A 12,941-nucleotide genomic window follows, 5' to 3' on the forward strand; every position below is an offset into this window, starting at 1 on the left:
TGACCCTGCATCTTTCTCTGATTTCCTGAATGCACTGTGTGGTATGCAGGAAGAGTTATCAGAGCCTGTACAAGATCATTTTAACACTGTCACACTCTTAGCAGTATTCAGTTAATCTCCCCTTCTCACCCGTTCTTTCTGTGATTTATATCTCATTCACTGGTCTTTTCTCTCTTGTTTTCTCTCTGAACAGACCCAGGAAGCTCTTGAAGACTCGGAGGGACTCAGGAACCCAGAAGGATTAGGATTAGAGGTGGAGGACGGGGATTTGGGTGCCGGTGACTCCCAGGACTGGAGCGAGGACGGGGGGAGGACCAGGGACGGTGGGGTTGACATTACGTCGTCGGAGGAGTACTTTGACTCGCGGTCGTGGCACAGTGACACGCTGTGTGACACTCTGTCAGACCTGAGCCCGGACAGCAGCGAGGACTCTCTGTCTGCCATACTGGGGGTGGAGGACGTACGCACGGGATGGAAGAACAGCAGATACCACACCGCTGGGGACTGTAGAGCCAGACGCACAGCCGAGAGGAGCCAGCACAGCCACAGCACAGAGAACGCAGAGACTGACGTACGCGGACCCAGCAAAGAGAAACACAACCAGACCTGCACAGAGACAGCACAGAGTCAACTTGGCAACACAGAGAAGAAGCAACACAATCACAGGACAGAAACACAGCACAGCACAGAGTTGCACAATCAGCTCAGCACAGTGATACATAAGACAGGAGTAACAACCCAGCACAACCAAGGGAAAGTCAGCACAGAGGTTCGTATCACTGAAATCACAGGTAATCAGAATGCACCAACGTTAGTGCTTCACACAGAGTCACACAAACCGAATCGCTCAGACAGACACAAAATCAACATCGCACAAAGCACAGAAACATTTGCACAGAGAAACAGCACAGAGGAAACTAGCAGAGAGACACGATCGCTGAGCAGCACCGAGAAACAGAGCACAGGGTTCGAAAACACAGCTTGCACAGAGAAACAGAGCACAGGGTTCGAAAACACAGCTTGCACAGAGAAACAGAGCACAGGCACTAAATGCACAGGGATATGTAAACAACATAGCGTAGATATACAAAGTATAGATCTGCTGTCCACTCTACACAGTGTAGAGAAAGAGAATTCACAAATACACAACCGTCACCTAGAGCAGGTAAGCCTTGCCAGCCAGGATATATCTAGAGCCTACGGAGAGGAGACAACCAATCAACACAGTTCAGAGACACACTGCATAGACACACACAACACAACAGACACACAGTGTTCGGACATATCTGGCAAACACGTGACACTTTGCAGAGATACACCCAACACACTCAAAGCAGAGACACACTGTAGGCTCGCGCACAACAATCACAGCTCAGACATACACTTATCTGACACACAAAGTGAACTTATCCCGGAGCATCCCACAACAGACACGCACAGTACAGAAACACACACCACAGAGACAATCTATACGGACACACAACCCACAGAGACAGAGAGGAGTAGCACACGCAACACAGAGACAGAGAGGAGTAGCACACCCAACACAGACACAGAGAGGAGTAGCACACCCTACACAGAGACACACAGCCCAGTGCCACACACTTTAGAAACCACAAGGAACGTCCATTCAGCCAGTCCATGTGTGGGTATCCTCAACGGACCTGTCACAAAGACCCAGCCTCAGGCCTGCCTCGGTGCTACAAAGCTCCACATTGAGGCATGCGTATCAGGTGTCCGCTGCCAGGAAGAGCACGAGGTGTGTGTCACCAACAGGAACTCAGCAGAGCCGACTGAACCGTCAAATACGGTGAACGGGATCTGTCCAATCATATCGTCCGTGGAGGCTGGACTTCCTTTAGAGGCGGGACTTACTGTAGACGTGGGACTTCCTGAAGAGGCGGGACTTCCTTACTTGCTAGACGCCCGTGTGCCTATACCTGTTCCCGACCCGTATCTCTCACCGTCACTAAACAGGAAGGGGATCAACCAGTCAGAATCCCAGTTAGCCTCACCTGTCCTACCTACTGGGCTAGAGAGTGGAGGAATTACAGAGATACAACAACGACAACAACAACAAACACAGCACTCCAGTTCACAACCCCAGGAAAAGGATGCCGTTCAAACCCAGGGCCTAATCCCTGAGCTCCAGGACCAGGGGGGCTCTAGCCCAGAGACACCCAGGGACAGTGAGCACTCACCTGGGGAGCATGAGTGGGATGAGGCCTGGCTGAGGGAAGGCTCCACCTCTGTAGAGCTCAAGCCTGGTTTTGCTCATCCTCAGTCTGACACTGAGGGGGGCATTGAGGAATGCCTACCCTCCAACCCCTACTCCCTCCCCCACATAGACAGGTCGCTTTGCTCTGACAGCTTAGGGTCAGACGACTCAGAACATTCCCAGCTGAAGACCTCAGACAGAGAGTACAGAACAGGATCAACCCATTCCCTGTCTGTGGAAAGAGAGGAAGAGAAGGAGGAGGAGCGAGAGGAGGAGGAAGATAGTCATGTTTACAGTCAGCAGGAGCAGGCAGTAGAAAGCACGTCCTGTCCTTATTCAGCACAGTCAAACACTGTTATAGCAGAACTCTCTGACTGTACAGACACTGTTATAGCAGAACTCTCTGACCGTACAGACACTGTTATAGCAGAACTCTCTGACCGTACAGACACTGTTATAGCAGAACTCTCTGACCGTACAGACACTGTTATAGCAGAACTCTCTGACCGTACAGACACTGTTATAGCAGAACTCTCTGACCGTACAGACACTGTTATAGCAGAACTCTCTGACCGTACAGACACTGTTATAGCAGAACTCTCTGACCATAGAGATACTGTTATAGCAGAACTCTCTGACCATACAGACACTGTTACAGCAGAACTCTCTGACCATACAGACACTGTTATAGCAGAACTCTCTGACCGTACAGACACTGTTACAGCAGAACTCTCTGACCGTACAGACACTGTTACAGCAGAACTCTCTGACCGTACAGACACTGTTACAGCAGAACTCTCTGACCGTACAGACACTGTTACAGCAGAACTCTCTGACCGTACAGACACTGTTATAGCAGAACTCTCTGACTGTACAGACACTGTTATAGCAGAACTCTCTGACCGTACAGACACTGTTATAGCAGAACTCTCTGACCGTACAGTCACTGTTATAGCAGAACTCTCTGACCGTACAAACACTGTTATAGCAGAACTCTCTGACTGTACAGACACTGTTATAGCAGAACTCTCTGACCGTACAGACACTGTTATAGCAGAACTCTCTGACCGTACAGTCACTGTTATAGCAGAACTCTCTGACCGTACAAACACTGTTATAGCAGAACTCTCTGACTCTGACCATATTGGGCTGCCAAGCACAGAGGAGACAGAGGATGCTATAGTCCCCTTCAGCCCTACAGGAGTCTTCAAAGAGATCACCAGTGATCTGCTTGTTGACCTCAGCTCACAGGGTGTGTCTAGTGACATAGGCCAGGGGTCAACCCAACCTACAGAGACTGAATCTCTTCAGGGAGACAGCACAGAACCCTCTGCCTTAGATCAGGAAGCCACGCCGCTGAGGAGGATAAAGATTACCCTGGGAACAGACTCTACTGTGTGTAACGACGAGGTCCAGAGTCAGCTGAAGGAGCTAGACATCCATCACAGCATTTCTGGGCCTGAACTCTCTCTCTGCACCGTGCCACCCTCCATCCTGCCTCTGTCCTGCCTCTCTGACTCCAACAACAACACCAAGGCCAGCGAAGGGTCGGTGTTGGGGTCTCCCTGTACAAGGGGTAAGGGGCCAGAGCAGTGGCCCTCCAAGGTAGAGGTAGCCCCCCAAAGCAGCTCAGAGGAGGGTGGAGATAAAACCCATGATGAGTCCCCTTCCCTGACAGAGCCCTCCACGTTTACCTCTGACCTCCTGGGGGAGACACCAGACAGCCCCCTAGAATACCCCCCTGAGGACTCTGAGGAGTTCCTGTCCTACCTGGCCTACAAGCACTACTGGAGCAGTGAGGACTCAGCCGTGTCCGGGTTGGGGGACGAGTTTCACTTCAGCTTGGCTGAGGTGGAGGAGCTAGAGAGGCTCCAGGGAGAGGGCCACGGAGACGTCCCTTATCAGAACCATACAGACACTGCAGGCTGTAGGAGAGATATATCTAACCATACAGACACTACAGGCTGTAGGAGAGATATCTCACACCATACAGACACTACAGGCTGTAGGAGAGATATATCTAACCATACAGACACTACAGGCTGTGGGAGAGATATATCTAACCATACAGACACTACAGGCTGTGGGAGAGATATATCTAACCATACAGACACTACAGGCTGTGGGAGAAATATATCTAACCATACAGACACTACAGGCTGTGGGAGAAATATATCTAACCATACAGACACTACAGGCTGTGGGAGAGATATATCTAACCATACAGACACTACAGGCTGTGGGAGAGATATATCTAACCATACAGACACTACAGGCTATAGGAGAGATATATCTAAACATACAGACACTACAGGCTATAGGAGAGATATATCTAAACATACAGACACTGCAGGCTGTGGGGAGGTTGTAGAGGGGGTAGTTCATTCTAATTGTGCTGCTAACAGTCCTTCAGACCTTTCTGAACCCTTAGCTTCCTACCTGGAGACAAGAGGCCTGCTATTGGACAGCGCAGAGAAAGAGGAGGTGCAGCAGTCCAGCCCCCACCAATCCCCTAACCCTCCCTCAGAGGGAGACAGACAGGACTGTAGCAAATCACCTGGGGCTTTAGGATTAGAGGACAGTTTGTTTGCTGAGGAGTCCAGCTCGTACAGCACCTACCTCCAGACCAGCTCTCACCCTGCCCTCCTGCAGCAGGATCGTGGGGTGAGGATTGTGAGGTACCCCTACTCCGACGTCAGTCTCAACCTGCTCTCTCTCAGTAGCCTCGAGCCCATCCTAGAGACAGACTCCGACCGCTCCCTGGACAACTCTGGGATTGTGGAGGATGTGACTGGAGTAGAGGAGGAGGGGGAGGAGGAGGAGGAGGAAGAAGGGGAGGAGGAGGAGCAAAGACAGAGTTTTAGGATGAGGCCCACTGAGAAAGACAGGGACAGTGTTGTCCTGTCTGGTGACATCATCCTGTCAAACTCCACCTCCGGCCTTGAGAGCCCGTCGTTGTGTCTCCCCGAGGACTCATCCAGTATCGAGTCATCAGAGCACCAACTGGACGCGTTGACCTTTGACCCCGATGACCTCAGGGTTATGACCTTACCACACGACAGGGACCATGCAAGCAGCGAGAGACGCTCCAGTCCAACCCCCACCTCTGTGTCCTACGACTTTGACACCACCAGCACTAACAGTGAGGAGACGGAAGAGTCCATCCTGCCTGTCTCGGGGGGGAACACCAACCTCCACAAACCCATGAAGAGCAACTCTAAAGACAGCCAGGCAGGAAGGTCCAAGAGCTCCAAGTTCTCTGTTTTTGCCAAGATGCCTTCTTTCAGGAAGGGGAAGAGTCTGAAGAATGCCAAGGAGGAGGACTTGCCCCGGGACTCACCAGACCTGGGCCTGAGCAGGGATATGGGGGGAGGACAGGTGGGACAAGGGGGAGACACCTCGGATGATGACAATGTTTTCTTGAAGGGGGACATCCTGAGCCAGACGGTTCAGCAGCCCTTCTCCTCTGGTCTGGGTGGTCGCTACGAGACAGAGCAGGAGGATTACAGCTTCTTCCCCTCCACACCGCGCACCCGCCATGTCCGCCTGCTCTTCAGGGATGGGCCTGGGGACACCCCCCTGACCTCCCAGCCCGGAGGTCTCAGACACAACCAGCCCGGGCCCCCCGAGGGCCTGCACGGCTACAAGAGGAGCAAGAGCTCTGACAGCCTCAACCTCCGCATGCGCTTCGCCCAGGCCCACAAGTCCCTGTCCAGCCTGTTTGAGTCTCGCTCCATGGACAAGGAGAACGAGGAGGAGCAGGTGAACATTGAGACTGGGAACGAAGGGGAGGTGGGGCGAGCCAAACAGTCCTGGAGGAGGCTAAAGAGAGAGAGGGCCAAGGAGGCAGAGCTGCTGAGGAGGACCCTGTCTGTCCCGGTCGGGGACGGGGTCAAGGGAGAGGACGGTGAGGATGGGGGTGTGAGGACGCCCAGACAGACCCACAGTGACTATGCGTCCCGCTCTGCCTCAGTGCTCAGTGTCCCTGGGTCCCCCTCCTCTCTCAGGGCCCTGTGTCTCACCGACCCCCTCACTAAGAGGGGCTTCCAGGACAGTCACAGCGTGGTCGGGGAGAACACCCCACTGGGCTGCAAGTCAGAGGGCCAGAGGAGGAAAGGGAAAGTCCCACCCAACGGCCTGTCAATCAACTTCTCTGACTCCGGACCGCACTCCTCGGACGACTCTGAAGCCCCACCCACAAACGACTCCAGCCCCCTGTCGCCCATGAGCCCCGCCTCCCTGGCCACCCTAGCCAATCAGCTGTCTTGGTCCAGCTCCAGGTCCCCAGGAGGAGCCTATGAGAGCACAGCGTCTAGCATGGCAGCAACACCAGACACCCCAGTGAGACCCATGAGCCCCAAGCCCCACAGCCCCAGACCGGCTGCCCAGCACAGGCCCTTCCGCTACCCCCAATCTGCCTCAGCCCGGGCCTCAGCCCTGTCCTTGCTCCTCATGGCTCAGTCAGCCAGTGTAGAGGGCTTGTCTGACCCACCAGAGAAGCCCAAGACCCTGAAGCCCAGAGCGGGGCCGCTAGGCTCCTCCTCCCTCAGTCCATTGGAGGACAGTGGAGTGGACAGCCAATCACAGATCAGCCTGCTTACACCTATGTCCATCAACCAGTTTGAGGTAAGACACAGCTATATGATAGCAAAACTAATAATGCCTCATTGTTATCATTCGTCTGAAGAATTTCATGTGTTAATTAAACAGCCCCAAAAATGTAATCTATTGAACAAAAATAAACAATGTATTCTCAGCTAGCCATCCATACTGTGTGTGATGACGCTCACCCAGGGCCGATCCATCTTTGATTGACAAGAGTAGGTTGTGTGAGAGAACCGTATTCACTGGGGTCTGCTGTTCCAACGTTTTGTCCCCATTGTGATATAATGGCCTGACTGTTAGTCTGTTTAACATCATGATAAAGCAGCCTTGTTTACCAATCTATCAAGATGTAGAGGGGAGGCCAGGCAGGGTGCACCATGGGATAAAGTGTTGACTCTGTCTTTCAATAGCCCTGCCTCAGCCCAGCCTCGGACTAAATGTAAATAACAGCCAGGGCCTAGGGCACTTCATCCATCTCACTGTGTGTGTGTGTGTATGTGTGTGTGTGTGTCTGCGTGCGTGCCTGTAAGAGATTCTGTGTGTTTATGCATTTGTGTGTGTGTTTGTGCATGCGTGTTCGTTCAGATGAAATGCAGAACAAGCCCCTCTTTATCTCCCTCCCTCCCTCCGCTCTCCCCTCTCCTGAAAGAGAGATGAGGAGGAGTGAAACGGCAGAGTCAGCTCTTTCTTTCCTCCGCTGTGTTCTGCTGTCACTGGCGTGGCGTGTGAGTTAGTAGTCTGCTTCCGTCCCATCCCGCCTGACAGCTCTGAAACAGCCCAGCCAGCCCAGCCGTACGCAGCAGGCAGCTGGGCGGCGGACTGTGTGTTTTAGCCCCCCCTAGTGGAGCCTGCAGGAAGCACCTTGCAGCCAAGCTGGGACAAAGAAGCTGAACCACAGCATGATTACAAGTCATGTGACTTAGCTCAGTATTTATGCACACAGGAAATAGAATAAGACATTTTAATCAGTGGAATTACCTGTCAAGGTGCATCAGTTACGTCAAGCACACCAATAAGACAATTTCATACACCTGTTACATCATACTTATCAACCCTGCATAACAACTGTTTACAATCATGTACCAGTAAGAATGATATGCTGTCATGTACACAGAGAGACGGCATATTAGTTGCATAGAGGCCCGGTACTATAGTCTGGAGTGAAAGTGACATTGCCAATCCCATTAACCAGTTGACTATGCACCTAAAGACTCAGGGTGGCTGTAGACCCACCAGCCAGGCAGGAGGAGAGAAGAGGCTAGCAGAGCTTAAGTCCCCTGGGTCTGGACTGGTCACTACTGCCTCAGCCCTCAGACCACCACCAGGCCACAGGCCGAACAGGGAGAGGGACAGGGGTCCAAGACGCCACCGCTGCTCCTCAGATGACCTGTGGATCGAAGAGGAGAAGAGACGGAAGCGGAAGCTGGCCCGAGTCGTGAGGGGCAGCCTGGGACAACTCAACACCCACTGTCCTGAAGATCTGGAGAAAGTAAGACTCCACCATGCTTACCGCTGCAAAAAAACCTACAGCCTAGCAGAGAGGGAACCTGTCTCTCTCCTCCTCCTCCTTGCTCCTCTTCATCTACGTACTGTCTCAGGGAAGTGTCTCCTCCTCCTCCTCTTCTCCTCCTCCTCCTTGCTCCTCTTCATCTACGTACTGTCTCAGGGAAGTGTCTCCTCCTCCTCCTCTTCTCCTCCTCCTCCTTGCTCCTCTTCATCTACGTACTGTCTCAGGGAAGTGTCTCCTCCTCCTCTTCTCCTCCTCCTCCTTGCTCCTCTTCATCTACGTACTGTCTCAGGGAAGTGTCTCCTCCTCCTCCTCTTCTCCTCCTCCTCCTTGCTCCTCTTCATCTACGTACTGTCTCAGGGAAGTGTCTCCTCCTCCTCCTCTTCTCCTCCTCCTCCTTGCTCCTCTTCATCTACGTACTGTCTTAGGGAAGTGTCTCCTCCTCCTCCTCTTCTCCTCCTCCTCCTTGCTCCTCTTCATCTACGTACTGTCTCAGGGAAGTGTCTCCTCCTCCATCTCTTCTCTCCTTCGCCAGCTGTTTTCTCCCTGGAGTCTTGGCATCTCTCCTTTGTTTACATTTTTTCTCTTCCGTCTTTTTTGGATGTCTTTCTCGCTCGCTCATGTTTCTGTGCCAGTCTCTCTCAGCATCTACTCTAAACCTGTATGAACCTTCAGGTCAGTCTGCTCTGGACAAACATATTATTACTATTCCTATAGTATTATTACATATAATACACACACAGTACCAGTCAAAAATGTTAACACACCTACACATTTTTCTTTATTTTTAATATTTTCTACATTGTAGAATAATAGTGAAGACATCAAAACTATGAAATAACATATATGGAATCATGGAGTAACCCGAAAAGTGTTAAACAAATCAAAATATATTTTATATTTTAGATTCTTCAAGGTAGCCACCCTTTGCCTTGATGACAGCTTTGCACACTCTTGGCATTCTCTCAACCAGCTTAATGAGGAATGCTTTTCCAACAGTCTTGAAGAAGTTCCCACATATGCTGAGCACTTGTTGGCTGCTTTTCCTTCACTCTGCAGTCTAACTCATCCCATACCACCTCAATCGGGAGGTTGGGTGATTGTGGAGGCCAGGTCATCTGATGCAGCACTCCATCACTCGCCTTCTTGGACAAATAGCCCTTACACAGCCTGGAGGTGTGTTTTGGGTCATTGTCCTTCTGAAATAATAATAATAGTCCCACTAAGCGCAAACCAGATGGGATGGCGTATTGCTGCAGAATGCTGTGGTAGCCATGCTGGTTAAGTGTGCCTTGAATTCGAAATTAATCACAGACAGTGTCACCAGCAAGCACCCCCACACCATCACACCTCCTCCTCCATGCTTCACTGTGGGAACCACACATGCAGAGATCATCCGTTCACCTACTCTGCATCTCACAAAGACACGGCGGTTGGAACCAAAAATCTCAAATTTGGTCTAATGTCCATTGCTTGTGTTTCTTGACCCAAGCAAGGCCCGTCTTATTGGTGACCTTTAGTAGTGTTTCTTTGCAGCAATTCGACCATGAAGGCCTGATTCCACGCTGTCTGAACAGTTGATGTTGAGATGTGTCTGTTACTTGAACTCTGTGAAGCATTTATTTGGGCTGCAATTTCTGAGGCTGGTAACTCTAATGAACTTATCCTCAGCAGCAGAGGTAACTCTGGGTCTTCCTTTCCTGTGGCGGTCATCATGAGAGCCAGTTTCATCATGACACTTGATGGTTTTTGCGACTGCAGTTGAAGAAACGTTCAAAATTCTTGAAAGGTTCCATATTGACTGACCTTCATGTCTTAAAGTAATGATGGACTGTCATTTCTCTTTGCTTACTTGAGCTCTTTTACCAAATAGGGATCTCTTCTGTATATACCACCCCCACCTTGTCACAACACAACTGATTGGCTCAAACACACAGAAGAAAATACATTTAACAAGGCACACGTGTTAGTCACCTGGAATGCATTTCAATTATCTCATGAAGCTGGTTGAAAGAATACCAAGAGTGTGCAAAGCTGTCATGTTTAACACTTTTTTGGTTACTACACGATTCCATGTGTTATTTCATAGTTTTGATGTATTCACTATTATTCTATAATGTAGAAAATTGTAAAAAAAAATATAAAGAAAAACCCTTGAATGAGTAGGTGTGTCCAAACCTTTGACTGTTACTTAAAAAAAGAAAGGCATGGGTCTTAACATAGCAAGTTAGCAGTGTACTAACTACTGTACACCAATAGACTGCTAAGAGGTAGGCCTTGTTGGATCCCAAGCCTCGATCTGTCCTTCTCCCCACAGGCACGGGCTCGAGTGTCCCTGTCGACCATGGAGGAGTTCTCCGGGATTCCCCTGAAGGCCCACTGCTTCTCCCAGAGCACCCCCATCGGACTTGACTGTCTGGGCTGGAGACGACGCATCTCCTACCCCTGTGAGTAGCTCCTTCCTCCCTTTACATCCTCCTACCCCTGTGAGTAGCTCCGTCCTCCCTTTACATCCTCCTACCCCTGGGAGTAGCTCCTTCCTCCCTTTACATCCTCCTACCCCTGGGAGTAGCTCCTTCCTCCCTTTACATCCTCCTACCCCTGGGAGTAGCTCCTTCCTCCCTTTACATCCTCCTACCCCTGGGAGTAGCTCCTTCCTCCCTTTACATCCTCCTACCCCTGGGAGTAGCTCCTTCCTCCTCCTTTACATCCTCCTACCCCTGGGAGTAGCTCCTTCCTCCCTTTACATCCTCCTACCCCTGGGAGTAGCTCCTTTCCCTCCCTTTACATCCTCCTACCCCTGGGAGGTTCCAGCTCCTGGCTCCTTCCTTTACATCCTCCTACCCCATTTTGGGAGCCTGAATTCAAAATGCTCAAAACTTATCCTCCCATTACATCCTCCTACCCCTGGGAAAATGAAATAGCTCCTTTACCTCCAATACATTTACATCCTCCTACCCATTTCTTTTTCAACCGGGTTGGTTGTTGATCCTTCCTCCCATTTTCATCCTCCTACCCCTGGGAGTACTGCATTCACTACCGCACACTGAAGATTTGGCTGGTCTTAGGTTAACGATTACAAGCACTACCCTGTGCCTGGGTTGGTTCCAAATATTAGTTTTGCTCATAAAATGGCTCCCTTTCCTTTTTTTTGCATGATGACCACTTACAGTGCTTCTGTACAGAAAGTATTCATACCTCTTGACTTATTCCACATTTTAACAGTTGAATTACAGCCTGAATTTAGGAAGAACGCCTGTAACTTTATAGTGACTGGGTGTATTGATACACCATCCAACCTGTAATTAATAACTTCACTATGCTTATTTTTATTTTTACCATCTACCAATAGGTGCCCTTTGTGAGGCATTAGAAAACCTCTCTGTTTGTTGTGGTTGAATCTGTGTTAGAAATTCCCTGCTTGACTGAGGGACCTTACAGATAATTGTATGTGTGAAGTACAGAGATGAGGTAGTCATTCAGAAATCATGTTAACCACAATTATTGCACACAGAGTGAGTCCATGCAACTTATTATTATTATATTACTTCTGAACTTATTTAGGGTTGAATACTTTTTGACTCAAGACATTTCAGCTTTTCATTTTTAATTAATTTGTAAAAAGAAAAAAAGAAAAATCAAACAAAATACTATTCCCCTTTGACATGACGGGGTATTCTGTGTAGGCCAGTGACACAAGCATCTAAATGGAATCCATTTTAAATTCAGGCTGTAACACAACAAAAAGTGGAACGAGTCAAAGGGTGTGAATACGTTCTGAAGGCACTGTGGTAACTTGAATCTAAGTCAGTGTGGGCTTGGCCCCCACCTCAATCTCAGACTCCAACTCCAAGCATAATGTCTTTCCCACGGCCGTAGCCAGGCTCTGAGTTTTAGTGCTGCTCCTCTGTTCATTATCTATCCTCATTGCCATGTCACTTTTACCCCTACCTACATGTACATACTGTATTGTCTCAACTACCTCGTACCCCTGCACATTGACACGGTACCAGTACTCCTTGTATACAGCCTCGTTATTGTTATTTTTTGTGTTACTATTTTCTATTTTTAACTCTGCATTGCTGGGAAAGGGCTCTTAAGTAATAATTTCAAGGTAAGTCTACACTTGTTGTATACGGCGTGTGACAAATACAATTTAGTTTGAGTTTTGTGTTTAAAATCATGTACTCACCAAATCCTGGATTATCCCGGCGATATCATGCCAGGCAACATCTGTTGTGAAACAACAACTTTATTTTGGAGCTAGGTCTCAGACTAGTCTCTGAGCTAATTACTATGTGCTTTGGTATGGGCAGAGTATAGTTGTAGGTCCGTTTACCACCAGCAGAGGTCACCGCATCCTCTACACGTCAGTGGTCCCACAGTTTGTTGGAGCTTGTAATGGCATTGTACTATTTGTATTGACAGTCCCTCGGGATGAGAGCCAGTGTCGTCATAGGTTTTAAATCCTGGGCAATGAGGTTCTCTGGGAACAATATAGAAACACTGTGTTTTTCACAGTGATTGGCCTCTGTAAGGTATGCTTGGTCACAAACTGCTGTCTCCAGACAGATCTTATTTTGCATTGTCTTATCAGTCCTTTTCTAAAAC

At 49.6% G+C, this 12,941-nt stretch overlaps 1 protein-coding gene across 4 annotated transcripts in view; it reads left to right on the forward strand.

Annotated features, from left to right (window-relative positions):
* Positions 1-12,941, forward strand: part of LOC112215518 (Rho guanine nucleotide exchange factor (GEF) 4) — a 163,004-nt gene that overhangs the window by 67,950 nt on the left and 82,113 nt on the right. For 3 of the 4 annotated variants that reach the window (XM_042298980.1, XM_042298982.1, XM_042298981.1), the window contains 3 exons: positions 194-6,844; positions 8,034-8,312; positions 10,648-10,777. In XM_042298980.1, coding sequence (XP_042154914.1) covers positions 194-6,844; positions 8,034-8,312; positions 10,648-10,777 — 7,060 coding nt within the window. The remainder of the gene's footprint in view (positions 1-193; positions 6,845-8,033; positions 8,313-10,647; positions 10,778-12,941) is intronic. The other variant, XM_042298983.1, reaches the window with a different exon arrangement.

This window comes from Oncorhynchus tshawytscha, linkage group LG16, assembly GCF_018296145.1.
Source record: "Oncorhynchus tshawytscha isolate Ot180627B linkage group LG16, Otsh_v2.0, whole genome shotgun sequence".
Taxonomy (NCBI): domain Eukaryota; kingdom Metazoa; phylum Chordata; class Actinopteri; order Salmoniformes; family Salmonidae; genus Oncorhynchus; species Oncorhynchus tshawytscha.